At 47.0% G+C, this 25,319-nt stretch overlaps 2 protein-coding genes across 2 annotated transcripts in view; both read left to right on the plus strand.

Annotated features, from left to right (window-relative positions):
• Positions 1-3,488: 3,488 nt before the first annotated feature.
• Positions 3,489-10,042, plus strand: LOC133342297 (calcium/manganese antiporter SLC30A10-like). Its single transcript, XM_061551374.1, has 4 exons — positions 3,489-4,110; positions 5,444-5,503; positions 6,105-6,344; positions 8,630-10,042. The coding sequence occupies exons 1-4, from the start codon at positions 3,633-3,635 to the stop codon at positions 9,031-9,033; spliced, it is 1,182 nt and encodes a 393-aa protein (XP_061407358.1). The 5' UTR covers positions 3,489-3,632; the 3' UTR covers positions 9,034-10,042.
• Positions 10,043-14,481: 4,439 nt separating this feature from the next.
• The window catches only part of LOC133342314 (disabled homolog 2-interacting protein-like), a 50,270-nt gene continuing 39,432 nt past the window's right edge, over positions 14,482-25,319 (plus strand). Inside the window, exons 1-2 of the mRNA XM_061551402.1 lie at positions 14,482-14,816; positions 21,594-21,662. Of these exons, the coding sequence (XP_061407386.1) occupies positions 14,764-14,816; positions 21,594-21,662 (122 nt within the window). The 5' untranslated portion in view covers positions 14,482-14,763. The remainder of the gene's footprint in view (positions 14,817-21,593; positions 21,663-25,319) is intronic.

Genomic DNA, 25,319 nt, shown 5'->3' on the forward strand with positions numbered 1-25,319 from the left:
GCAGTGTGGTGAGTGGGTGGGTGGGTGAGTGGGTGTGTTGTGAGCTGCAGTGTGGTGAGTGGGTGGGTGAGTGGGTGGGTGAGTGTGTTGTGAGCTGCAGTGTGGTGAGTGGGTGGGTGGGTGAGTGGGTGGATGAGTGTGTTTGTGAGCTGCAGTGTGGTGAGTGGGTGGGTGAGTGGGTGGGTGAGTGAGTGTGTTGTGAGCTGCAGTGTGGTGAGTGGGTGGGTGGGTGAGTGGGTGGATGAGTGTGTTTGTGAGCTGCAGTGTGGTGAGTGGGTGGGTGAGTGGGTGGGTGGGTGAGTGTGTTGTGAGCTGCAGTGTGGTGAGTGGGTGGGTGGGTGAGTGGGTGAATGAGTGTGTTTGTGAGCTGCAGTGTGGTGAGTGGGTGGGTGAGTTGGTGGGTGAGTGAGTGGGTGAGTGTGTTGTGAGCTGCAGTGTGGTGAGTGGGTGGGTGGGTGGGTGAGTGGGTGGATGAGTGTGTTTGTGAGCTGCAGTGTGGTGAGTGGGTGGGTGAGTGGGTGGGTGAGTGTGTTGTGAGTTGCAGTGTGGTGAGTAAGTGAGTGGGTGTGTTGTGAGCTGCAGTGTGGTGAGGGGGTGGGTGAGTGAGTGGGTGGGTGAGTGAGTGGGTGAGTGTGTTGTGAGCTGCAGTGTGGCGAGTGGGTGGGTGAGTGAGTGGGTGAGTGGTTGGGTGGGTGAGTGGGTAAGTGTGTTGTGAGTTGCAGTGTGGTGAGTGGGTGGGTGAGTGAGTGGGTGAGTGGTTGGGTGGGTGAGTGGGTAAGTGTGTTGTGAGTTGCAGTGTGGCGAGTGGGTGGGTGAGTGAGTGGGTGAGTGGTTGGGTGGGTGAGTGGGTAAGTGTGTTGTGAGTTGCAGTGTGGTGAGTGGGTGGGTGAGTGAGTGGGTGAGCGAGTGGGTGAGTGTGTTGTGACGTGCAGTGTGGTGAGTGGGTGGGTGAGTGTGTTGTGAGCTGCAGTGTGGTGAGTGGGTGGGTGAGTGTTTGTGAGCTGCAGTTTGGTGAGTGGGTGGGTGAGTGGGTGGGTGAGTGGGTGGGTGGGTGAGTGGGTGAGTGTGTTGTTGGCTGCGGTTTGGTGAGTGGGTGGGTGAGTGGGTGGATGAGTGTGTTCTTGGCTGCGGTGTGGTGAGTGGGTGAGTGAGTGGGTGAGTGTGTTGTGAGCTGCAGTGTGGTGAGTGGGTGGGTGAGTGGGTGTGTGAGTGTGTTGTGAGCTGCAGTGTGGTGAGTGGGTGAGTGAGTGGGTGAGTGTGTTGTGAGCTGCAGTGTGGTGAGTGGATGGGTGAGTGGGTGTGTGAGTGTGTTGTGAGCTGCAGTGGGGTGAGTGGGTGGGTGAGTGGATGTGTGAGTGTGTTGTGAGCTGCAGTGTGGTGAGTAAGTGGGTGTGTGAGTGTGTTGTGATCTGCAGTGTGGTGAGTGGGTGAGTGAGCTGGGTGTGTGAGTGTGTTGTGAGATGCAGTGGGGTGAGTGGGTGAGTGTGTTGTGAGCTGCAGGGTGGTGAGTGGGTGGGTGAGTGAGCTGCAGTGGGGTGAGTGGGTGAGTGTGTTTGTAAGCTGCAGTGTGGCGGTAGAACACCGGGTGGATGAGATAAAATAGTCCTCCACACGGGTGAAAGAATCAAGGAGTGAAATTCACGGGAAACGGTCACCATGGCAGTAGCGATAGCAGAGTGCGAGGTGACTGACCACCGGTTAGTGGTTAGCCAGTAACTGGAGTGAATGGGTGAGTGCTGAATGATCAATCACCCCGACTGCTTAGTTTAACACGTAGGCATTCGCGACTAATATTATGAAGTTAATTTAGGTAAAAAGTGGGTTGGTTGATCATGGTAAATATCAAATATAACCAGCCGGTGATTGTGTTAAACCAATCCTTTTTTTGCAGGAATGCAAATTATTTAAATAAAAACACTTCAAAAGCAATTCCGTAATAATGTGACCTTGGTTTTGCATATTTATGAAGCGCTTTGAGTCGAGTAATGATAGCACTGGTCATTGACTTTCAACGTGCACATAAACAGTGCAATCTTGATCTTTACGGTATTTGAGCAACATCCGCGTGCTAAAGTGGTGTGACGTGGTGGGCCCTGTATATTGCAAGTCACTTCGAGTTTATCATCAACATCATCAGCCATGAACACGAACAGCCGGATGATGATCTCACCAAGCCGTTGTCAGCTCGATGCTGCTGCGAAGTTACATTTCAGCTCGTGCCTGCACACCAGCTGATTCCATTGCCCCATCCCAGTGTTGGACTTCCTTTCGGGCAAGTTTCCTCCCTTGGCTGCCACTCTATCTTTAGTCTCGTTCAGTGGTCATGTGTGAAATAAAAAATTATGTTAGGCAGGAACGTTGATGAAGTTCATGATTCTCTTTTTTCTTTTTTTACCTCGCTGTGACTGTTAGTGCCACGCGTGGCTGCAGGAGTACCATGGCTGACGTGAATCCATTGCTTGACCATCGTAAAAATCTTGGTTGGGACAAGGTACCTGAATCCATTAAGTATCAACAACAACATTTAATCGCGCATACTATTAAATGATGAAATGTCGTTGGTGAGCTAAAACTGAACACGTGCATCAATGACACTGGGACCTTTAAAGGAAATAAAACCCAAGAGGCGTCGTTTGGGGCATTGCCACAAATATATTTCAGATTTTCCTTTTAAAGTGTTCAGTTTTTGTCGTGTGTAATTGTGCACATTAACTTGTAAGCTAAGGTTGAACATGATTGAATGGCAAACATCCTAAGCTATAATTAACTTGTAACTAAAAACATTTGCAATTAAGCTAAAGTATGAATCCATTATTTATTTCCATCACGCACATTGTATATACGGTACAAGGATCATGATGCCCACATACTCAAGGAAGGCATATTCTTAACAATCTCTAACGTATGACAAATGGAAGACACTTTAACTCTTCCTCAGGCAAATTGAAGGAATTATGAACTTTGTGTGGCAAATTAGATTTTAAGATTGTTCATCACGATTGCACGCGTAGCCAGTGTCTTGCATTATGCATTTTTTATTTCTATAATTTAAGCGTTTATGTGGTAGATGGGCAACGGAAAAGAAATCTGTTTTAATGGAAGAAATATCAATTTTAGTAGCAGATGATGATTTAAAATAGTTCTTTGTTGTGGCATGCGCGGCGAGTTTTGAAGCGGACAATCTGCATCAGGCCGAGAGCTCTGCTCGCAGTGCTCATTGCTGGTGGTCATTCTATTTGTTTTCTGGCCTGCGCTTCTCTCTTGTGATGGATTTGTCATCATATTACACTTTTTGGCTCGCATACTTTTTTAATTGTCACGATTGATTTGTATCTGTAGCTTAAAATGTACTTTGCAGCTTCTGGCTTCATCAGGAGAAGACCTAATATTAACTTTTATGGCCAATGAGGATCTAAGTGGCTGAGAGAAAGAGTACAACAAGAAGCTTATTGTGTTGTGAAGGTGTTTCCATGTTTACGGCGCAATAAGCTGCGAGCTGCAATTCTCGTGCATTTCTACCGCAGTGACACCCGTCGGTGTTGAACCGCCCATACGGAAACAACGACTATCCTCCCATCGCAATCGGAGAACGTGGTCAGACTGCGAGGTCACCGGAGCCTGCCGGCCGGACCATGGGTCGCTACTCGGGGAGGTCGTGCCGGCTGATCTGCATGCTGTGCTTGACGTCGGTCTTCTTCGTCACGGAGCTCGTGAGCGGCTACGTGGGAAACTCGCTGGCTCTCGTGGCCGACTCGTTCAACATGCTGTCGGACGCCCTCTCGCTCACCTCGGGCCTCGCGTCGGCGAGGCTGGCGCGATGGCCTGCCACTTCGAGGCACACCTACGGGCTGGTGCGCGGCGAGGTGGTGAGCGCCCTGGCCACTGCCTCGTTCCTCGTGGCGCTGTCCCTATCAGTGGCGGTGCAGGCGCTCAAGGCCCTGTCCCAACCGGACGTCATCGACAACCCCAAGCTGGTGCTCATCGTCGGGGCGCTGGGGCTCTCGGTGAACTTGACGGGCTTGATGCTCTTCCAAGATTGCTTCTCGTGCAGCCGGCTGTGCGCGAGGTTCAACGCCGCAGAGGTTACCGACGATCGCAAGCCGAGAACGGGTGACAAGTCAACGGAAATATATTCCACGCTTTTCATCGTTAAACGCTTACACGTACTCATGTTAATAACATTCAAGAAGGCCTTACTTAATCTTCACACAATTTTCAGCAGCATCCTGCATTGAGATGTTTGGACAATTTCACTTAAGAGTGTCTTGTGTGTTGGAGGGAACCAGGGTAGCCGGACAAAACCCTCGTGGATGATGGGACAATACTGAAAGGTCTGTACAAATGGATTCAATAATTGATTTGTAGTGTGTGTACTGCCATGTGGCGGCCTCAGCTCGTGTGATTGAAAGTTTCACAACTTTGCGAAGCACCCAAAGTGCTGGAGTGCAGGCGCTTAGCTCCTAACCCTCTAACCTTCCCCCGACACCCACGACACGTCTTATACAACTATTACTATAATCACCCACTACAAGTGTTATATAACTATTACTGTATTCATACAACTATTACTATAATCATGTTACTCATAACGCATCAGCTGAAAGATCATTGATGCTGACATTGAGTAGGGCTGAATGTGTGACATATGAAGATGGCCGGTTGCTTAATGCAGCTTAAGTGAAGAAAAATAATTGCACTGATTTATCGATGAAACGAGAGATAAATTTACTCTTTGCTTCTTTCGGAACAGTCACGTAGAAAGAAAATAAATTAAATAATACGACGTTTCGATCGCAACACAAGCAACCGTCATCAGGTAGAAAACAAACCTAGTGAACTTAGAAATGTAACGCAATACAACACAGAGAGCCGGCCAACGCAACAGTCAGCACCTCACCTGGTTGATTACGTTCTTCCAAAGATTGCTAAATGAGTCGATGTTGTGTCTTTCTCTCTGTGTCTCTGTGTTGTCTCTCTCTCTGCTTGTGTGTCTGTCTGTGTGTCCCCGTGTCTGTGTTTTGTCTCTCTCTCAAATTTAGCAATCTTTGGAAGAACGTAATCAACCAGGTGAGGTGCTGACTGTTGTGTTGGCCGACTCTCTGTGTTGTAAGTTCACTAGGTTTGTTTTCTACATGATGATGGTTGCTTATGTTGTGATCAAAACGTCATATTATTAAAACAAATTATTTATACGTGACTTTACTGAAAGGACCAAAGAGTTATTCCTGCAGTCACGAAAGCTTCAAATCAAGTTTGAGAGATAAATTTAACTTCACTTCTTTTATCCAACCAGAGGAACGACTAATTTTCACATCAGGAAAGTATAGGCTGTGGTACGTGTGCAAAACTTGAATATAAAGTGAACATTTGGCTACATAACAATTCTCACGCAAGTTTAATACCTATGCTTAATATTTATAATTTGAAACTCTCTCATTCACAGGAGAAGAAGAAATGGGAGCCTCCGTTAAAAGGTCCAAAGAAAATGCCATTAATATCCGAGGTAATTGAACCATGCATCTGAATGCCAGAGTTCTGGCATTCTTAGTCTCATTTCCAAGCTGAATTAGGACACATTTTACGATGTCAATCTCTTGCTTAATGGTAAAGTAAATATACATCTATTTGCTTCCTGTATATACAGACGGGGTTGACCAACGGTGCAGTGCTTTGCGTGGACAGCGAGTTCTATAATTGGCTACAGCTAACGTCAGTGGCGAACGGTATCTGAACCCGTTCTGGACACTCCCTCCATCAGCCCACACTGACCGGGCTCTCATTTCTGTCATTCGGAAAACCCATCGCCACTGAAACATCAGTGCAGGTGACGAACAGAGAATTAACAGCATGCAACGACGTGCATTGTGTGTGTAAAAGTTATTGTCCTCGGCCAGACCACCGGCTCAAAAGAACTGAATGCCAAGAAATGTGACAAATTGAGCTGCCGGTGTGGATCGGGCCGGAGCTTGCGTACGCATGGTGCACACGTCCCCGACACAGTGAAGTGCAGTCCGATAGCTCCCACGACGCGCGTGACACGGTGAGGCCGTCGTCCAGCAGCGGAGTGACGCGAGCGGCCCATGTGGGTTGTCGTCGTCACCCAGGGGTGCTGCTCCACACGCTGGGGGATGCGCTCGGCTCCGTCACCGTGGTCATCACCGCCATCGTCTTCAACGTGAGGCCCATAACCAGCAAGGAGCAGTGCAACTGGCAGTGCTACATCGACCCAGCCCTCACCATCGCCATGACCCTCATCATCATCACCTCCGCGGTGCGTCTCATACGGGAGGCGGCCGTGATTCTGCTGCAGATCGTGCCTCCGGACATTCTCATCAAGGATATCGGTGAGCGTTTCTCTTCTCTCGCATGAAGCCGGCCCAGCGGCAGAGTGAGCGAGTGGCTTGCAGCAAAAAGAGAACAATTTTGTCGAAAAGTCAGCAGTGGTTCTGTGTTTAGACTAGCACCCGGAGATCGCTTTCACGTTTTGATTCGGCTGCTTGCTGAGACCCTTATCCATGCCATCATCTCATGCCAACTCAACTACTGCAACTCTCTCACCCCTCCACTCCCCTCCACACACTATCCTACCTCTCGCCTCTCATCTCACTCCACTCCCCTCCACGAACTCTCCTGCCTCTCTATTCATCTCGCTCCCCTCAACGCACTCTCTGCTCCAGCAACTCAGGATTCCTGTTGAAACTCCCAGTCAAGCATTGCTCCATGGTGAACAATGGCAATAGCTGTGGATTGATCGTGGCCAATTATGGCGGTGAAGGTAGTGATACTGGAGAAAAGCCAAGCAGATGAATGGTGCTTGTACCTGCGTTGGTTTTAACCAAGGGGGCCGTCCATAAATGACGTCACGCACCTTGGGGGGGGGGGGGTCAGATATTTTTTGACGATGTGTGACGAGGGGGGGGGGGGTTTAGAAATGTGACGTCACATCAAAATGCGCAACTTTAAATAAATATAGACAACACGTTCTACTTAATTAAATACACTTTTTGATAAAAAAAAATTATCCTACAACATCAGAGTGCAGCGCCACATTAAATAAGTACTACAATGACAATAGTTTAAAGCGACGTGAAGCATGTTTAATTTTGGAGGGGAGGGCAGACCTTTGTGACGTCATATTTGAGGTGTGGGTCTGACTTTTTGTGACGCCATGTGACGATGGGGGGGGGGGGGGTCAAAAATCGTCCAAAATCGCGTGACGTCATTTATGGACGGCCCCAAGGGCCTTCACTTCAGTGGCCCTGTGGGCGGGCACGCGGCACGCCATGCCGCAGACATGCTCCCAGCCGCGCCATCACGGCGTACATTTGCGTGTTTAACTAATCGATAATTGCTGCGTAGGTTGTCTTGGTTGTGCTGCTGTGTAGCTCTGCCATGTTTTATTCAGGTTGTACAGAATATTCATCTTCTTGGTTCTTTCGGTAAAGTCACGTAGAAGGGAAGTAATAAAATAATAAAAATAAAACATAATTAAATAATTCTCACGACGTTTCGGCCACAACGCAAGCAGCCGTCCTCAGGTGAAAACCAGGTCTGTCGGGGAGACAGCGTCTGAATGAAACAGCACACGAGCTTGGAGCATATATAAAAGCTGGGTTATGAGGGGGGGAAAGGGCGCTTTGACAAAAGAATTTGCATATGTACAGAATATTGTTCAGCGTGGTGTCTGACATTTCACTCCATATGGTGCTTCGAAGCTTCTTCAGGAACTCATCACTTCCTATAGACCCTATCCTGCTCTACGCATTTAGGAGCTTCTCCAGGAAGTCCATTCTAAGATCCTTAAGCTGTCAGCTCATGGAGCGAAACGTGGAGTGAACACGAAGGAACATAAACCATCACACAAAATCCGGTCATCCTCTCAGCGGCTTTTGGATAACTATCAAACAAAGAAGGTTACTGCATCGCGCACTGTCAGATGTGTTTCTGCGGCCGTCTGGAATGCTCTTCCGATATTGGGAAGCCGCTGGAGCTATGCACTTTTAAATGTAGATATAAAACGAATTTCTTTCGAACTGACTTTTGTTTTTTGTTTTTTTTGTCCTTCCCCTGCACCGCCGAATAGCATGGTTGGCTACGTACGGTGTGAAAGACTTTCAATATACATACAAAAATCGAACATTGTGCCAAACAACACACCTCACAACTCACACATGGGGTGGCCAACTTTTCCACTGTAGACCAAACCTGGACATAATCTCAGTCAGCCGAGGTCTATTATCAAAACAGTGAAGTAAACTGGATAGATCTTCTTGGTTCTTTCGGTAAAGTCACGTAGAATGGAAGTAATAAAATAATAAAAATAAAACATAATAAAATATGTTTTCTTTTTATACGTGACTTTACCGAAAGAATAAAGAAGATGAATCCCTGCAGTCACGAAAGCTTTAAATAGAAAACTGGATAGAGTTCAACATAATGCCGTTTCCATGACTCGGTACAAATCAATTGCTGCTGCCACCCAAACACACATGCCAATTCCTGAGACAAACCCGGAGAGGTGAAAATCCAAACGCAAATCGATGCGCGATGTCAGTTATTCACTTCCTCGTTCATTCGATCTGGCACGTGTATGTGTGTGCGTCTTTGTTTTTTTGGATGGGGGTTGCAGAGCAGAAGCTGAGTGGGATTCCAGGCGTCCAATCCATCCACCGCCTGCATGTCTGGCGGCTGACGGCCGGCCGGGACGTGGCCAGCGTTCACATCAAGTGCGCGGGGATGTCCGACTACGCCACGGCAGGCCTCCACATCCACGACCTGCTGCAGCTGGAGGGCATCGACGACATCACCGTGCAGCCCGAGTTTGCGCTGCCGCGTCACGGCGACTGCGAGTTTCCCTTCCCCGTGGCGGACGACTGCAATGAACGGGGGGCCTGCAGCGTGCCCGAGAAGGACGAGTGGAGCGCCGCGACCCCGGTCACTGAGAAGGCCGGAGGCGAGCGGCTTGGGGTCACGCAGAATGGAGCGGACGCACAATGTGGAGTGCACGTCGTCACGAGGAGCTCCAGGTTGTGATTAGTTGCTTGAATGAGCAGAAAGAGTTTTTTTTTGTAAATGGGTTTGTCTCTCTGTCATTTTCATTATTGTCAGAGCTGGCCTCAGCATACGTGGCGCCGAGGGCAGACAACAATTGTAGTCGAGCCAATTGGCGCCCCTCACGGCGCTGTGCCCGGGTCATCCATCCACAAGGTCGGCCCTCTCATAAAGTTGATTGAGGGCCAGCTTGGTTGAAGTGAGGTCTGTTTTACTGTTTTGCTGCCTTGCCACTGGCTGCTGAGTGATACTAGAATTCGTGACTTTTATGAGAGCAGGCAATTGTAAAACAATTGGACCTTGCTAGCGCCACCTCGCTTGAGAGGATGAGATCCCCCATCCATGTCTCTGCCACCCAGTGACTCCGCAGTCAAATCGCTAACCAGTTGCCTGCAACCTATGGGTTGAATGCAGTTAAAAAGTGTGGGACAAATGGCTGAGTCTCAGAAAAAAGACAACCACGTCCTTCTCCTTCATCGTGTGATGCCTTTGATGGAGGCTGCGTTTCTGCCACTTGTGTTTCAAAGCCGATGTCCACACGCCACTACGTTGATTGAGTTGATGTTCTCACGCTTGGGTGACCACTTTCAGTGGGTTCATATCAGGGAGGGGGCATTTTTGACCCATGGTGACCAGGGATGGGGGGTTGTTTATTCTTAATCCTTAACAAGGTTGCAAAACTGTATAATTGTTACAGTAATATCCATAATGAAAAATTGTAAATATTTTTTTATATTTTGGCTAATTTAAGTGGCACTCTGGAGATATACAGTACATTATGTACGTATTACAATAAACAACCAAGGTTCTCAAGAAATATTAAGAACCTTCAATTGTATTATCTTGCGAAGAAATATATATATTTTTAAAGGATTTCGTTGGAATCAACTTCACACTTAACAGCTGTGATGTAACACTGTACAGGACATCTCTAAATTGCAGCCATACACATTGTTACATATCAAATGTCAAATAAAAGATTGATACATTATTGAGGCGCATCGATTCATCTAGATGATTCCTGAAACTCATGACGCATGCATCGAATCGCGTCGCGTTCGTGTTATGGGGTTCCTTGTCACTGCAGCCCAGAGGTCGCAAACGAGTTTTGATTCCTTACCCGTACCCGGCCGCACCAAGGTCGCAAACGGGTACTCGTACCCGGCCGTACCCGTACCCTACCCGTACCCGGCCGGGTATCGGGTAGGGTACGGGTATCGGGTACCTGATTGTGACCTCTGGGATGAAGCCATGTTGCAGGCGCGGGTGGGTTGATTCTAGGAACTTGAATTGTGAGAAGAGACAAGACGTTGGGAAATGAGTGAAAAACAGTTACTCATCAGTGACTCACGGCCTACCCGTACCCGGCCGCACCAGGGTCGCAAACGGCTACCCGTACCCAGCCGGGTACCCAGCCGGGTACGGGTAGCCGAGTATCGGGTAGGGTACGGGTATCGGGTACCCGGTTGCGACCTCTGCTGCAGCCACGAGAGGCGCCACCATTGATCACGACGAAGATAAAGAATAGCGTCGTGACGTTGAATCGTGACGATTAATGAAAAAATGTACAGCTCTATGACAATGCACGGCTGGATGAAGGCCTCTCCACCCCGTCGGCCACGAGGGTTGATTGGCCATACTTCAGCACGCTGGTAAGTGCGGGTTGCTGAATTGGTGACCCCAGCACGGGTTCAACACATTACTGATGTTGGCCGTGATCGGGAATCAAACCCAGATGGCCGGGTTGATGTCGCAGACCGCGAACAACTTGAGCCACCGCCCCACTTCTTCAAATAGATCGGGTGATTTTAGAATTCAGGGGTCAGCATCTTGCGTCTGCTCCGCCACCATAATCTCGCCGTGCTTCAAGGAGGGCGTTCGCTGCCTTGCGTCGTTTTTTTGGGAAATCCGATTCAAAGTCTGGCGAGACAGCTGTTGATCAGTTGCATTGCGCCTCCTACCGGCGGGTCCTCTTGCAGCCACATCACATCCACGCCATCGTGACTCACGCCCGGGCGGTGACAGCAGCGATCGTTGGGGCACGCGTCTGTACGGGGTGGGGAGGGGGCTCCTCATCCAGCAGTGGATTGACAAAGGGCTGTACATATATCAAAGAAAAAATAACAACATGTTGTTTCTCTTTGGTTCTTTCGGTAAAGTCACGTATAAAGATAAAATAATAAATTAAATACTAGCATACGACGTTTCGATTGCAACACAAGCAATCATCATCAGGTATAAATGAAATAGAAACACAAATCTAGATGATGATTGCTTGTGTTGCAATCGAAACGTCGTATGCTATTATTTAATTTATTATTTTATCTTTATACGTGACTTTACCGAAAGAACCAAAGAGTATTTTGTTATTTCTTTGAACCTATCTACGTGACTTTACCGAAAGACCCAGAGAAAAATGAAAGACCCAAAGAATATGAATTCCTGCAGTCACGAAAGCTTTAAGGGTTGTACATTATTGATGTTATTTTCATGAAAATTACTTCCAGATTTATTAAGGTTACACGGAGAGAGTATCGCATTGATCATGGCTGATTATGACAGCAATCACGATCGGAGATGCAATTGTAGTTCATACCAAACAATGGTGCGTAAGAGAATAACAAAACACGCAATCTCTTCAAACTGCAATGTTGACAACATTTGAATTTGCCTCGTGCCACATCGTGGATGATCTCGCCATGAGCTATCAGAAGCTAAGCAGTGTTGAGCCTGGTGAGTGCTCTGTGAGTGTTACCCCTTCAGATGTGTCGTGGCTAATCTCCAGTTTCTCTGTTTTCCTCCCACATGCGAAACTCTCACTCATGGAACTGACCAAAATCCCAGCGTAGGACATTACTGAATAATAGGTTTGATACTCGAGACTTTCCTGTGTAAATGTCATTATAATATTTATTAAACTTAGGTAATCGAACGTGTGCTCAAAACACAATAATATCACCACGGAAGTTACAGAGCTATAAAGAAGGAGCAACAATCAATGGACAAAAGCAGTGAACGGTCACTCAAGATAAGGTGAGGGTTTGTATTGATCACTAAAACACAGAGCCAGGACGCGTTCATCCAGCAGTGGTTGTAAAACTGTCAACTCATTCATCAACTTACAGTGCCGGCCCTCTTGTATAGAAAACACAGGACATGTCTGAAACTCGCCGAACACTGCGCATGGAACAATGCATTTTTTTGACCTCCACAAAGTTAACCCACCTTGGGATATTAGCAGTACCGCGCAGGGCGTCCAATAATCTACGCACACACCCTGCTACACTTGGTCGACAAATCGTTCCCAAAATAGCCTCTACATTTTTTATATATTATAGGGACTACCATTACCCAATGAAACATCGCTATAGTTGGTAAATACAAAGTGGACCTGTAAGACCAATGGCCACCAATGTACATGTTCAGCTCTTTTTTTGTGAATCCGCTGTTGGATGACGGCTTCCTCACTCTGCACGGGTCGTGGCGGTACTTTGACCATACTTCACCACGCCGGTCAGTGCAGGTGGTACTGGTTGGAACCTCCTGGTTACCACCAGCCCACAGGGGATTATTGTGTCCGTCCATCCGTTGTGCAGGGAGGGGCTGGGTGGGGAGGGAGGGGCTTGGTGGGGAGGGGAGGGTGGGGAGGGGCTGGGTGGGGAGGGTGGGGAGGGGCTGGGTGGGGAGGGTGGGGCTGGGTGGGAGGGGTGGGGCTGGGTGGGGAGGGGCTGGTCACCCCGTGGTGCCCTTATAAAACTCAACGTTTAACCTACTCACGCCGGCTTGTGCCCGCCCTCACAGTCGGGCATATTTACGGAATACACCACGCCGTCGTTGACCCTGGCCATTGACCGAGCAACCCAACATTCCTACCAGCTCCCTCCGCAGGAATGTGTTTTAAGCAGGGAGATTAAACATGGGACCGTAGTACAGTATAACAATGGGGTTTTCCGAACTGCCCTCTGGCTGACAATGCAGCCTATGACCAAATCAGCCAGAATGCGGCCGAACGCATTGTTTTCAACATGAAACATTTCACCTGGATTGTATGTACGTTTAACTTTTTTCGCACCATACGTAACCAACCGTGCTAATCGGAGGTGCGGATAAACTGAAAGTTATTCTTTTAAACTATAAACTATGTTTATTTTATACGATAAAATAAAGTTGCATCTAACGGAAAACCCCAGGTTGTCAAGCGACACATGCAGAGCGAACACGAATGACACAGTTCTTGGAAGTTAAGCAGGTTCAAGCCTGGATAGTGCTCGGAAGGTGACATAGGTGGTATAGGCTGCTGTCAGGGCCTGCTTTGTGCATGTTCATTCATTATTAGTTGCTTTAAAAAAATCGACTAATATTCGTGACACACCCCAGACAGGCAAGAAATTGTAAAACGACTTTGTGCCACTCGTAAAGTCATAAATGACCCTCTGAAGCTCACGTTTGCGTTGGTTCCCACCTCCTACATCGTTCTAACGCCACACGTGCCAGTAAACACCCTCTTAGACGCAGAGATTTAAAAAATTCCAACCCAGAAAAAACTGAGCCCAGTCCAGGTTTCACATGGACAGCGCTGCTGCTGCTTCTGCTGCTGCTTCTGCTTTTGCTGCTGCTGCTCCTGCTGCTGCTTCTGCTGCTGCTTCTGCTGCTGCTGCTCCTGCTGCTGCTCCTGCTGTTGCTCCTGCTGCTGCTGCTTCTGCTGCTGCTGCTTCTGCTGCTGCTGCTCCTGCTGCTGCTCCTGCTGCTGCTGCTCCTGCTGCTGCTGCTCCTGCTGCTGCTTCTGCTGCTGCTTCTGCTGCTCTGAGTGTCGAGGAGTGGGGCCAAGGCGCGTGGACGTGGATGCTCGTGCTCCTCACCGTGTGACCCGCTTTGTTCTTCTGCGCTGGCGGAGCCGATTACGTTTACCGACCGCGGTCCGTGGCTGCGTAATGGCTCGTGCTCGGTGACCTCGGTCAGCCCACCGCGTGCGTGTGCTTGCGGTTGGTGGCCGGTGGGTGAGGCGACTGACAGAGTGGCAGCCAAGGGTGGATTGAGCGATGAGACTCAATAGTGGTCGAATGAATCGTAGAGCCCCGATATGAAAATTGCAGGACCTGACTGTTTTGCGTGTGGCGATCGAACGACATGTTCTGGTCGAGTATGGTGCCGAGGCTCTTTAGATGAGTAGAAAACTGAATCCTGAAGTCCGCGACCGCCACACCTGATCCTGCCAACAAATGTTTCCGCAAAAATGTTTTCGTTTCAGGTCTACGTAACAGTTAGTGGCGATGTGAATGGTGACACGTGCAGGATGTATCTCTCTTCCTGGTACTCTCCTCAAAGTTGTGACAATACCTTTGTAGTTTTCGTAATGGTATGGCGGTGGTGGTGGTGATTATAATGGTATTCACCGATGAAGATGTGTAGTTGATAAATATGTGTATTTTCGATGTCTTATGTAACGTAGTTGTCTTTGGCTTTGACTTCAATTGTCTTCATTCTCGTACTTGAGGTTATTGCTTTCGTCATTTCGGTGACCGAGGTCGTCACTCTTGTAAATGAGACTATCCCCATACAGACCAGCCGCCCCTGCTGCCAGAGGAATGTTTTATTTCATTAAGCGGAAAGACCAAATTTTATTTGTGTGAAAGCTTCAGATGACAGATTGAGCTCTCTCCTTGTTTCTCCCTCTAGGCTCACAGACCGACAAGATATCTGCCCAACCCAGCCATGAATCCTCTGCAACGGCAAGACCACCAACATTCACGTCAATTTCACCAGCGGTGAGCAGCGCACAGAACCACGCACACTTTTTTTTTCTACGGAGCCAATTGGCTACTGATCGACCAATGCCCAAACGTACATCTGTCCAACGGTGCATTCGTAGACACTTCACATTTGCTGATGCAAACTACGAAACCCCCAAACGACCTGTACCAGATCCTCTTACCAGTACTGTTGCCTTGATTTGTCTAGTTGTCAGGCAAACTTTGATGTGCTATATTTTTTAAAGCATTTTTATCATGAATTATTATATAGTTAAACTAGCTGTACTACCCGGCTTCGCCCGGGACTTGTATCCACCACGGCCGGCCGCCTTTGTCTCCCCAGTGGCGATGTTAATACGCCACAGCAGTTACTCGTTTGAGGCAGAGTCGACCTAGGGGAGGTTCAAATAATGGTCACCGGTGGTGGCCGTGAGCGGGAATGGAACTGGGTTTGCCGGGTTGGTAGCGCAGCGTAGCGTTAAGCACTACACCCACCGATCCTCACACACCACACACGCACAGACACACACACAGACACACACACAGACACACGCAGACACACACAGACAGACACACACACACACAGACACACAGACAGCACGCTAAGCAGTACACTACCGCTCCCCACACACCACACACGCACACACACAGACACACACACAGACACACACAGACACAGACAGCACGCTAAGCACTACACTACCGCTCCCCCTACACAACACACGCGCGCGCGTCCATAGGTACACATACACGCGCTTGCTGCAGACACACACGACTTTCAGGGAGCGGCAATGCTGCGCAAGGAACGCCTTAGACCTGCAACACATTTGTGTAATGCGCGCGTAAACACACAAACACATACAAACACATACACAATACACACACACATACATGCAGACACACAGACACACACATAACACACATACATACACACACATACATACACAGAAACACATACACACATACATAGACACACACATACATACACACAAACACATGCACACGCGTACATACACACATACATACAGACACGCAGACATACACATAAAGACATACAAAAAAACGCACATACATACACACACATACACACAAACACATACACACACATACATACACACATACATACAGACACACAGACATACACATAAACACATACACACATAGACATGACCCGGCTTCGCCCGGGACTTGGATCCACGATGCCCGGCCGCCTTTGTCTCCCCAGTGACGATGTTCACACACGACAGCCGTTACGCGTTTGAGGCTGAGTCGACCTAGGGGAGGCCCAGGTCCGTTTCAAATAATCGTCAGCGGTGGTGGGCGTGAGTTGGAATCGAACTGGGGGCGCTCAACCAGCTTAATGACTATTTGTACAAAGAACATATAAAGAATCGATTATAATAAGCAGGCAACAGTCCACATTATAGACTGTCAGTACACGCACTCAGCTTCATAAGCAGGCTAGAGTGTACATGATAGAGTGGCAGTACGCTCACCGAGCTTAATAAGCAGGCTACAGTCTACATGATAGACTGGCAGTACGCTGACCCAGCTTAATGACTATTTGTACAGTGAACATTTAAGTAATCGATTGTTGGCGCGTTGGGTTTAAAAGTAATATTAATTGCACACATTGTGGTGGGGGTGGAGTGAAGAGTACGAAAAACTTTGATGAATTTACCTCAGAGTGGCGTGGTGGGTGTCGAGGCCTAGTAGCGTGCAGAGCCTGCGGCCTCGCCAAAATTGAGCACCTGGCAGAGGCAGGGTACGGGTGGCGTTCCTTCCCCCCCCCCCTCAGCGCACCAACAATACTGTGTAATGGCTATTATTTAATTATTTACGGAGCCTATGAAAGTGGTGAAGGCGTGGCTAGCCGTTGGCAGGGGCAACCGCCGTCCAATGAAAGTGCAGCCCTTAGCGAAGGCGTCGCTAGCCGTTGCCAGGTCCAATGAAAGCGGCGAAGGCGTCGCTAGCCGTTGGCAGGGGCAACCGGCGTCCAATGAAAGTGCGTATGGTCCGGAGACACACAGACACACAGACAGACAGATAGACAGACAGATTCGCGATTTTATATATATAGATTGCATATCATTGTGTTTAGGTTACATACATTATAGGGCGTCTACGTGTAAGTTGGTGCATTACGGTGTAGTGCGCATGTACACAACACACCGAATGTGTGTGTCCATGTACATTTTGCGCACGTGTGTATTCTTGTGTGTTCGTGGGGGAGTGGCGGTGCAGTGGTTATGCTACTGCTTTTCGAACTTGGCGACCCGAGTTTTGTTTCCCGACCATGATTAACATCAGTGGCGAATGAAATCAGAACTTGGTCTTGAGCCTCTTCTAGATCAGCTCAGCATTAAATTAGTGCCTGGTGCATTGTGTAAACATCAGCAGTGAGGGGACAAAAGTGGCAGGGTGTGGTGTTGGTCACACCACCCGCTCACGTACAATTCCGTCCTTAACAGCTGAGAACAGAACTTGCCCGAACAGTCAATGCGGGCCCATGTGAAAATGTTTTTGTACCGTTGAATCCAATATATATACTGGAAATCTGTGAAAAAGAGCTTTATAGCTCATCGGATTCCTCCAGTATAGCTAACGATTCTGACATATAAGTAGGCTCCCTCAATGGGTTGGCTTGTCAGCTTGCATTCACCGCCAGGCAAAAGGCAGTTTGTACTATTTGCTGAGTGGATAACCGTGCTACCGTCATACAGGTCCATATTGTCTCTTGAGATTCCCACAGTCCAGGTTTGCATATCTGATGTGGCACATGTTTTGAAAAATCCAATACAGTCATACCTCGGTATACGACCGCTTTGGAATACGTCGAATTTGGTATACGTCGTGTTTTGACGATAAAAAAATGTCTTGGGATACGACGCACTTGCTAGAACTTGTATGGGTCAGGATGAGTCACCGCGTCTACTCCGTTCACGACTCCTCTCAGCAAGGTAAAGTGATGTTACATTTAAATTTCATTTCAATTTGTTTAAATTTATTTACGCATTTATTTTAATTTACGTATGCATTTTAGTAATAGGTAGTGTCTAAATAATTGTATACACCCCCATTAATGTATAATATGCCATATCAAATATAATATCTTATACTCTGGAACGGATTATTTCCTTTCCAATTATATTTCTTATGGGAAAAAATCGTTTGGTATACGACCATTTTCGGTGTAAGTCCTACCTTCTGGAACGAATTAACGACGTATACCGAGGTTCCACTGTATGACGAGGAAGCTGTGATTGTTATTACGTACAAAGGCCAGGCACTGTTGATTTTTATTATACGATTCCTATATGATATAATATAATGTTTCTGGATATTTTCATGAAAACATTTGTTTTAGAGTTCATCAAATGTATGCAATGTAAGCCTGAGGGTGATACTACCATGGAGATGGAGCCATGAAATCAGCTCACTATCATCACGTGCTCGATGGATTGTTGTCTTCCAGGACCGTGAGAGACGTGACGACTTAGGGAGGCCTCCACACGGCCGTGGGTTGATTGTAGCTGCCGTTGATGATGATGAGGATGATGTTATGTAAGAACAATACGATAACAGGTCTCGGCAGTTTTGCTTAGTTTATGCTGTTTGTTACTGGTAGGAACCTCCTAGTTACACCAGCCCACAGGGGATTATTGCCTCCGTCGTGCAGGGAGGGGCTGGGTGGGGAGGGGAGCGTGGGGAGGGGCTGGGTGGGGAGGGGAGGGTGGGGAGGGGCTGGGTGGGGAGGGTGGGGAGGGGCTGGGTGGGGAGGGGTGGGGAGGGGCTGGGTGGGGAGGGGCTGGGTGGGGGGTGGGAGGGGTGGGGCTGGGTGGGGAGGGGCTGGTCACCCCGTGGTGCCCTTATAAAACTCAACGTTTAACCTACTCACGCCGGCTTGTGCCCGCCCTCACAGTGGGGCCATTGACCGAGCAACCCAACGTTCCTACCAGCTCCCTCCGGAGGAATGTGTTTAAACCAGGGGTCAGCAACCTGCGGCTCTGGAGCCGCATGCTGCTCTTTAAGGACCGCTTCTTTATGTTATTCATTCACGACCACCGTCTCGTTTTTACATTGTGCCTCTTGAAATACTGAGGGGGTTTTTTTTTACCGAATTTGTGGCTCTTGAAATACTGAGTTGTTTTTTTACCGAATTTGTGGCTCTTCTTGTTATTTTGGTTTCCGACTCCTGGTTGAAACCATTGTTGAAACGCGTGCATTCCAACAGCGACCGCGTGCTCTTCGACGTAACGACGTTTCCTCAGAGAACACGCCACAAAAGACTCGTGTTGTGACGTGTCCTTAATGTTTCACACGGGCTGCTTCGCACACTTTTTGCCCAAAGCAGTTTTTAGAGTTCCGTATGGGGAGGTTTTCCAGTGTCCATTGGCTTCAATAAATACGAACTCACTCACCCCTCCACTATCCTCCTTGCACCGCCCAGATTTTGGCTGGCAGGGTGCCTTGCCACCTCGCCAGCTCCCGGCTCGTGCCGTTCGTGTTGGGGCGAGTGAAGTTCGTTGCTGGCCGTGACTTCTCAAGTACGGTGGGGCAGTCCGACATTCGAATCGCGCGTAGCCGTGGCCGGCGCGTGTTGGATGTCGTTAACCCCGAGAGCGCCGATGCATTTCCTGGACAAAACGAATCGGTCGTTTTAAACGTCAGAGTGATTTGCTGCTGAAATCAGCGTTGACGTTGTATTCGTCTGTCAACGGCCCTGGGTTAGTGTTGGTCTGTTGGAAATTCAACATTCAGATTGTATGGGCGAGTATATTCACGTGACAATATAGGTCGACTTCCGCATAAATTGGTACCAATTTTATCGACCCCCGAAGGATGATGGGCTAAGTCTACCCCCAGGCAAGGCTGAAGCTGCTGCTCACCTTCCCCTTGCGAGCTGCTCGCTCGAGCGATGGGCCACCTGGTGGGTTACCAAAGCTATTGCAGCAGTTTTCAATGATACATAACATTGTAACAAAAACATTTTGGTTCCTGGGGTAGTAAGTGTTGTTTCCTAATTGCTTATGCCTCAAAAGTACAGAGAATGGCTATTGTTCCCCAAAAACTTTGCTTTTGTGACCAGGATAGTGATATTTAGAAATTTACCTATTTTCAATGAAAAAACGGGCGAATTTGTGTCTTTTCGTTCACAAATAGTATAAAAAAGCAATATATGAATCAAAATTTACATTTATTTATACTAAAGGAATACAAAATTACTACAAAAGATTTAGACACCAAGGCGCACTATACCACAGGCGGGACTGGCCACAGCGGACCGAGTTCTGTGTGGGGAGGAACAACGTCAAGTGGGAGCCACTGGTGGACCCCTGGAAGGTGCTGAAACAATTTGTCAGAGCTGTAGATAAGGAGTCGGCAGCCTTCAAGTACCTTCAAGACTTCTTCCCTAAGCTGTCTGAGGCAAAGGTCAAAGCCGGTGTCTTCGTCAGACCACAGATAAAGAAGATCCTGGACTGCAATGAATTCCCCAAGAAGCTCACTAGTAAGAAGAAAGCGGCTTGGAACAGCTTTTTCGCAGTGGTTCGAAACTACAAGGTCGAAATCTATGTTGAGCTGGTTGAGACTTTGGTGAAGAACTACGGCACAATGGGCTGTAGGATGTCCCTCAAAGTGCATGTCGTTGATGTTCATCTTGATACATTCAAGGAGAATATGGGAGCGTACACGGAGGAGCAAGGCGAGTACTTCCACCAGGATATACTGGACTTTGAATGCCGCTACCAAGGACAGTATAACGAGAATATGATGGGAGACTACATTTGGGGGCTGATTCGTGAAAGTGATTTACAGTATAATCGTAAATCTGGAAAAACTACTCACTTCTAAATATTTTGTAGCCATTTTTGTATTACTTTAATATAAATAGATGTGAATATTGATTCATATGTTTTTTCTTCTGACTTTATGTGAACGAAAATACACAAATTCGCCCGTTTTCTCATTGAAAATAGATACATTTCAAAATATCACTTTCCTGGTCACAAAAGCAAAGTTTGTGGGGAATAATAGCCATTTTCGATACTTTTTAAGCATAAGCAATTACGAAATAACACTACCCAGGAACAAAAATTGTGTTAAATAGTGTAATTGATTGTTGGCAGTCTATTTTGGCTGTGTAGTCTTAATATTGCAATTAGTGATGCATTATTTAGCACCGTTTAATTGAATTGAACGTTTAATTAGCGACAACTTCAGCAATCGTCCACCCATGGTTTAACACAGCTTACATTATATCATAAAAATGCACTTGCTAAATCATTTTTGCGATGGAATAGCAATGTGAATAAACGGATACTTTTATTACAATTCATGCTCAACGTTGAGGACAGGAGGCCCAGTGGTAGAGCGAATGGCTCACAGTCAAAATGTTGCAGGTTCAAATCCTGTTTGGGGAGTGACTCAGCCCATCATACCTCCGTGGTCGATACAATGTTTTACCACTTTGTAGGGGAGTCAACAGCGATTATTTGAACAGACCACCATAGGAATCTGGGACTTCTGCCAATGGCTCAGGGCTGCAAACTGGAGATGACCTCCTACCTTATAGCTCATTTTAGCATGAAATCACTGTGACGCATTCAGGAGAAAACCGGGGGCATGGCCTTTGCCCTATTCATTGATAGTTCGGCCGCTCCGCTGTGCTGTGGGCTGGGCAGCGCCGATCTTCGTGCTCTATGCTGCGCTGCAGGAGTGGTGAGCAGCACGGTGACCGCGGTGGTGCACAGCATCGTGGCGGGCTTCCCCGTGCACTTCTCCATCCCACAGAGCGACGGGTGCAGGTCGGGCATCGCCTGCCAGCTCGCCGTGGGCCAAGGCTACAGCTACGACGCCAGGGTGCGCCCGTCAAGAGCAGCTACCCCAACGTATGTCGCCATTGATCATTTATCATCATCAATAATGATCAATCCACTGCTGGATGAAGTTCTCACCCAAGCCACCGCTCACGATATTACGATGCGACAATTCATCACATGAACTGATTTCATTGCTCCATCTCACTTGGGTAGTCCTTTCCTCGGCTGCTACTCCGCTATTATTCCTGACCATTGTCCATGACTCCTTATAGCGACGTGTGCAGCCCATTATGTGTGATGTCACGTCACCATATCGCACATCATGCAGGCCACCTCTGCTCCCGATGATATCATTGCATGTGATTACATCACACTGTGCGGTTTGGAACGTAACATTATTATCGCTAGTTAAACACTTCCAAGAACAAAGGCGTGTTGGATAGTGCAATAGAATCCATGCACGTGCATGATTTAGCTTCCTGGTTTATGTTTTCAGGTATAAAAAATGCCACACGTAACTTTGTATTTTTTTTCCTGGATGATGAATTGTCAAATTAAATACGGTGTATGTTTTTTGTGAAGTTAAGTAAATGCAGGGTGTTTATTTTGCTAATATGCTAGGAAAAGTATTTTGCTGTTAGTAAAAACAGGTTTTTGCTGTTTAAGCAAGTGTGCAAACTTTAAGTAAATGTAAATTACAGAAATGTAAATTACGTCTGCGTTTGTTTTATGACTATACCGTATTGGCTTTGAGATCAACTTGGGTCTGGTGAGTTAGGGCAGGACAATTTACGTATCAAATGTTTTTAACCGCACCTTTATTCAATTCTCCCACTGTCCAATTGAACGGTAAGCAATTGAACGGTAGGCAATCGCTGGGTGGTTGATTAAAGTGGACGTGCATTGATCGTCTGTCTTTGGCGAGGCGCAGATCAAGCTTGTGGTGAAGTGGCAACTGAAAGACGACAACGGAAAAGATTTGTTCTGCTTCAAGTTGCCCGTGAAAATTGGCCGTTGTGACTTGTGAGCCTTGCCCTGGAGCAGGGACCTCGCCATCGCGTCGCGTCCTTTGGAGATTGGTAACGGGCTATTACTGTGACTGATTGGTAACGTGGCATTACCGAAAGTTCAAGTTCAAGTTCATTTATTAGGTATAGCCCTGTGAGCCATTCGGCTCTTGAATCGGGTGCAACCGCAACAAACAAAAAACAAAAACATGAACAAAAAAACATCTTAAAGTGAATATGTGACTGAGTGCAAACAGAAAATCCAAGAAAAGACAGCAAAATATTGCAGAAAAAAACACCGTACACCAACGCAGTGTGCAAAACTCCCAGTGGGATGGGTTTAGACATGGAGCTTGGAGCTACACTTTTAGGCTTGGGTCCTGGGCAGTACAACAGCAGGTTTAAGTTATGTTATTTAGAAACCAGACGCCACGGTGGCATGACTGCTGGCCTTTAAATACAAGGTCACTGCAGTGATGTCGCCCAGATCGTGCCTAAAAGCCACTTTACAGTTGTCATCAATGAAAACGAAGCTCTAAACTCAGTCAGTGGTTCCTTAACTTCTGAACCCACTGACCACTGTCAACTCTCTGAAACATTTTTGTGGACTACCAATCACCAATAACATTTATTTCCAAAATTAAAATGACTCTAAATCATAGAATCTGCAGCAGTTCCACGAACTGCTTCCCATGGCCTTGCTGGACCACATGTTTGGAGCCACTGCGATACGGAATGTGGCTAGAAGACAAAAACGATTTGTTTTTCTGGATGTTGTGTTTCTTTACCAGTCTAAAACTGTATTCCATTATAGAGCCTGCAGTGCCATGGTTATTGCATGCATTTTTATTTAATAAAGTTTTAATTATCAGTTTGCTGCACTGTATTTTGACCCTTATTTTATGGTCAAAACTATTCCAAGGAGCATGCATTTGTATGCATTCAATTATTATGTTGGTGTTAAATGAGCCCTCTGTGGGTTAGGGAAGCAATCTCAGACCTAGTGAAGTGGGTATGATTCAGCCACAAGATGTCTCACTCAAAATCCACACAGCTCTGCCGCTTTCAACATTTACATTTCTGAGACAACATGTGTTGTGATAAGCCTGCGGTAATTCAAGAAGAGCGTTGTGTTATTGTGCGTACGCAAGCAGTTATAGGAATTACACCAATAAAAGTATGACCTTGATTTTGGCAAAAATAATACTCGCAGCATATGTCACATGCTCTGGTTGTATATTATATGCGGGTAATGGTCTATTGTGCCAGAGAGCCCAGTTGGCAGTCACTGCCAGCGTCTGTCACAAATTGTTGGAACATTTGTACTGACATGATGTGGCCTAATGATGTGGCCTTGTAAATTGCCTAATCCTTTCGAGTAATATTTAGACTGCACATTTTAAGAATTTTGCGACTCTCAATGTTGTAGGAATATTACATTTTACTCGTATTGTTTGGTGGTGTGAAAAATAAATCCATCGTAAAAAATATTTGTGCCAAAAGTTGAGATTCAAATCAATGTAAACAATTGTCTTTTCTCAATCTACTGTATAGCCTTGTGCTAACATAGCACAATGTACACACAGACCATTTATTAAATGTATAAATATTTGCATTCAATCATCACACTTTATATTTATGAGATTGCCAAACAATTTAGAAATGTAATACAATAAAATAACTAGAGTAGCTTGCATATGCTAAACCACGTCATGCGTTGCTCTGAAAGAGAAACATCCAACATGCTGAGAGCTAAAATTACTTGTGCAGATTTTGAAATTGTGAAATAATCAATGTAATAAATGACGTCTGCCGGAGGGAGAATGCATTTTGGAGAGCCGGGCTTTAGAAAGGATTCCATTTTCAGCACTGAAGCCACCTTCAGCTTGGTGGAACTAATGCACGGGCAGCCTAATGTGTGGGCCACGGGCCCCAAGCACCACAGCTTCTCTGGGCCCGGCGAGAGAATAAAAGCCAGAACGTGCCGTGTGATCCGACTGTTGCGTGTGTTGTGCTTTGGCAGGGTGGGTGGTTTAATGGTGCCTTTCCTATGCTGTTAGAAATAATCGATTTGCCTGGAGCTGCAGTAAAATTTCACAAAAATGAAAGCTGAACATGCTGCACTTGGGCATTCGGAGAAAAAGTCGAGTACAGGCACAATTTGTTAACATTCGTGGGTTTGTTCAGTGGGATGTAATGCAGACTTTTCTCTTTTGGATGTTATTGTTTTTTCAAGTATTTTTTTCCATCGAGCCCATAATAGTATTATTACTACGCGTGCTTATCCAGGAAAGCCTCACTCGGTCTTACCTCTTCTTCAGAAGGGGCCTGCTAAGTTTTTGCAGTAGGTGGACAACGATCACTGTGTTTCTCAAGCGATTTCAAGTAATGCTTCAAATTAGGGAAATTTTACCTACGATGTAGACACACAGTGCTTTAATCTTATTCTCGTGATTTCACGGGATCTTCAATATCCACTGCGAAGCACGCATTGTATGGCTAATAAGCAGCACAGTGTTTAACCAGGGCAGCCTGCCAGATTCAAACTGCGAACTTATGTACCAATCTGTAAATGTGCTTCCGCTGAGCCACATCACCACCCCTACGACTGAGCAGAGCACTCCTACTATCGGAGTTCCATACCCGAGATTGATTCAACGGACATATAGAAATGTCATGATCACAACCTC

Source organism: Lethenteron reissneri, chromosome 14 (assembly GCF_015708825.2).
Source record: "Lethenteron reissneri isolate LAM-NWPU_2019-01 chromosome 14, ASM1570882v1, whole genome shotgun sequence".
NCBI classification, from domain to species: Eukaryota; Metazoa; Chordata; class Hyperoartia; order Petromyzontiformes; family Petromyzontidae; genus Lethenteron; species Lethenteron reissneri.

What these genes read in the sequence shown, in the direction of transcription:
- LOC133342297 (XM_061551374.1), top strand. Translation starts at nt 3,633, where the DNA reads ATGGGTCGCTACTCGGGGAGGTCGTGCCGGCTGATCTGCATGCTGTGC. An exon ending in CGATCGCAAGCCGAGAACGG is followed by an intron (nt 4,111 to 5,443) that starts GTGACAAGTCAA and finishes TCTCATTCACAG; the next exon opens with GAGAAGAAGAAATGGGAGCC. An exon ending in AAATGCCATTAATATCCGAG is followed by an intron (nt 5,504 to 6,104) that starts GTAATTGAACCA and finishes GTCGTCACCCAG; the next exon opens with GGGTGCTGCTCCACACGCTG.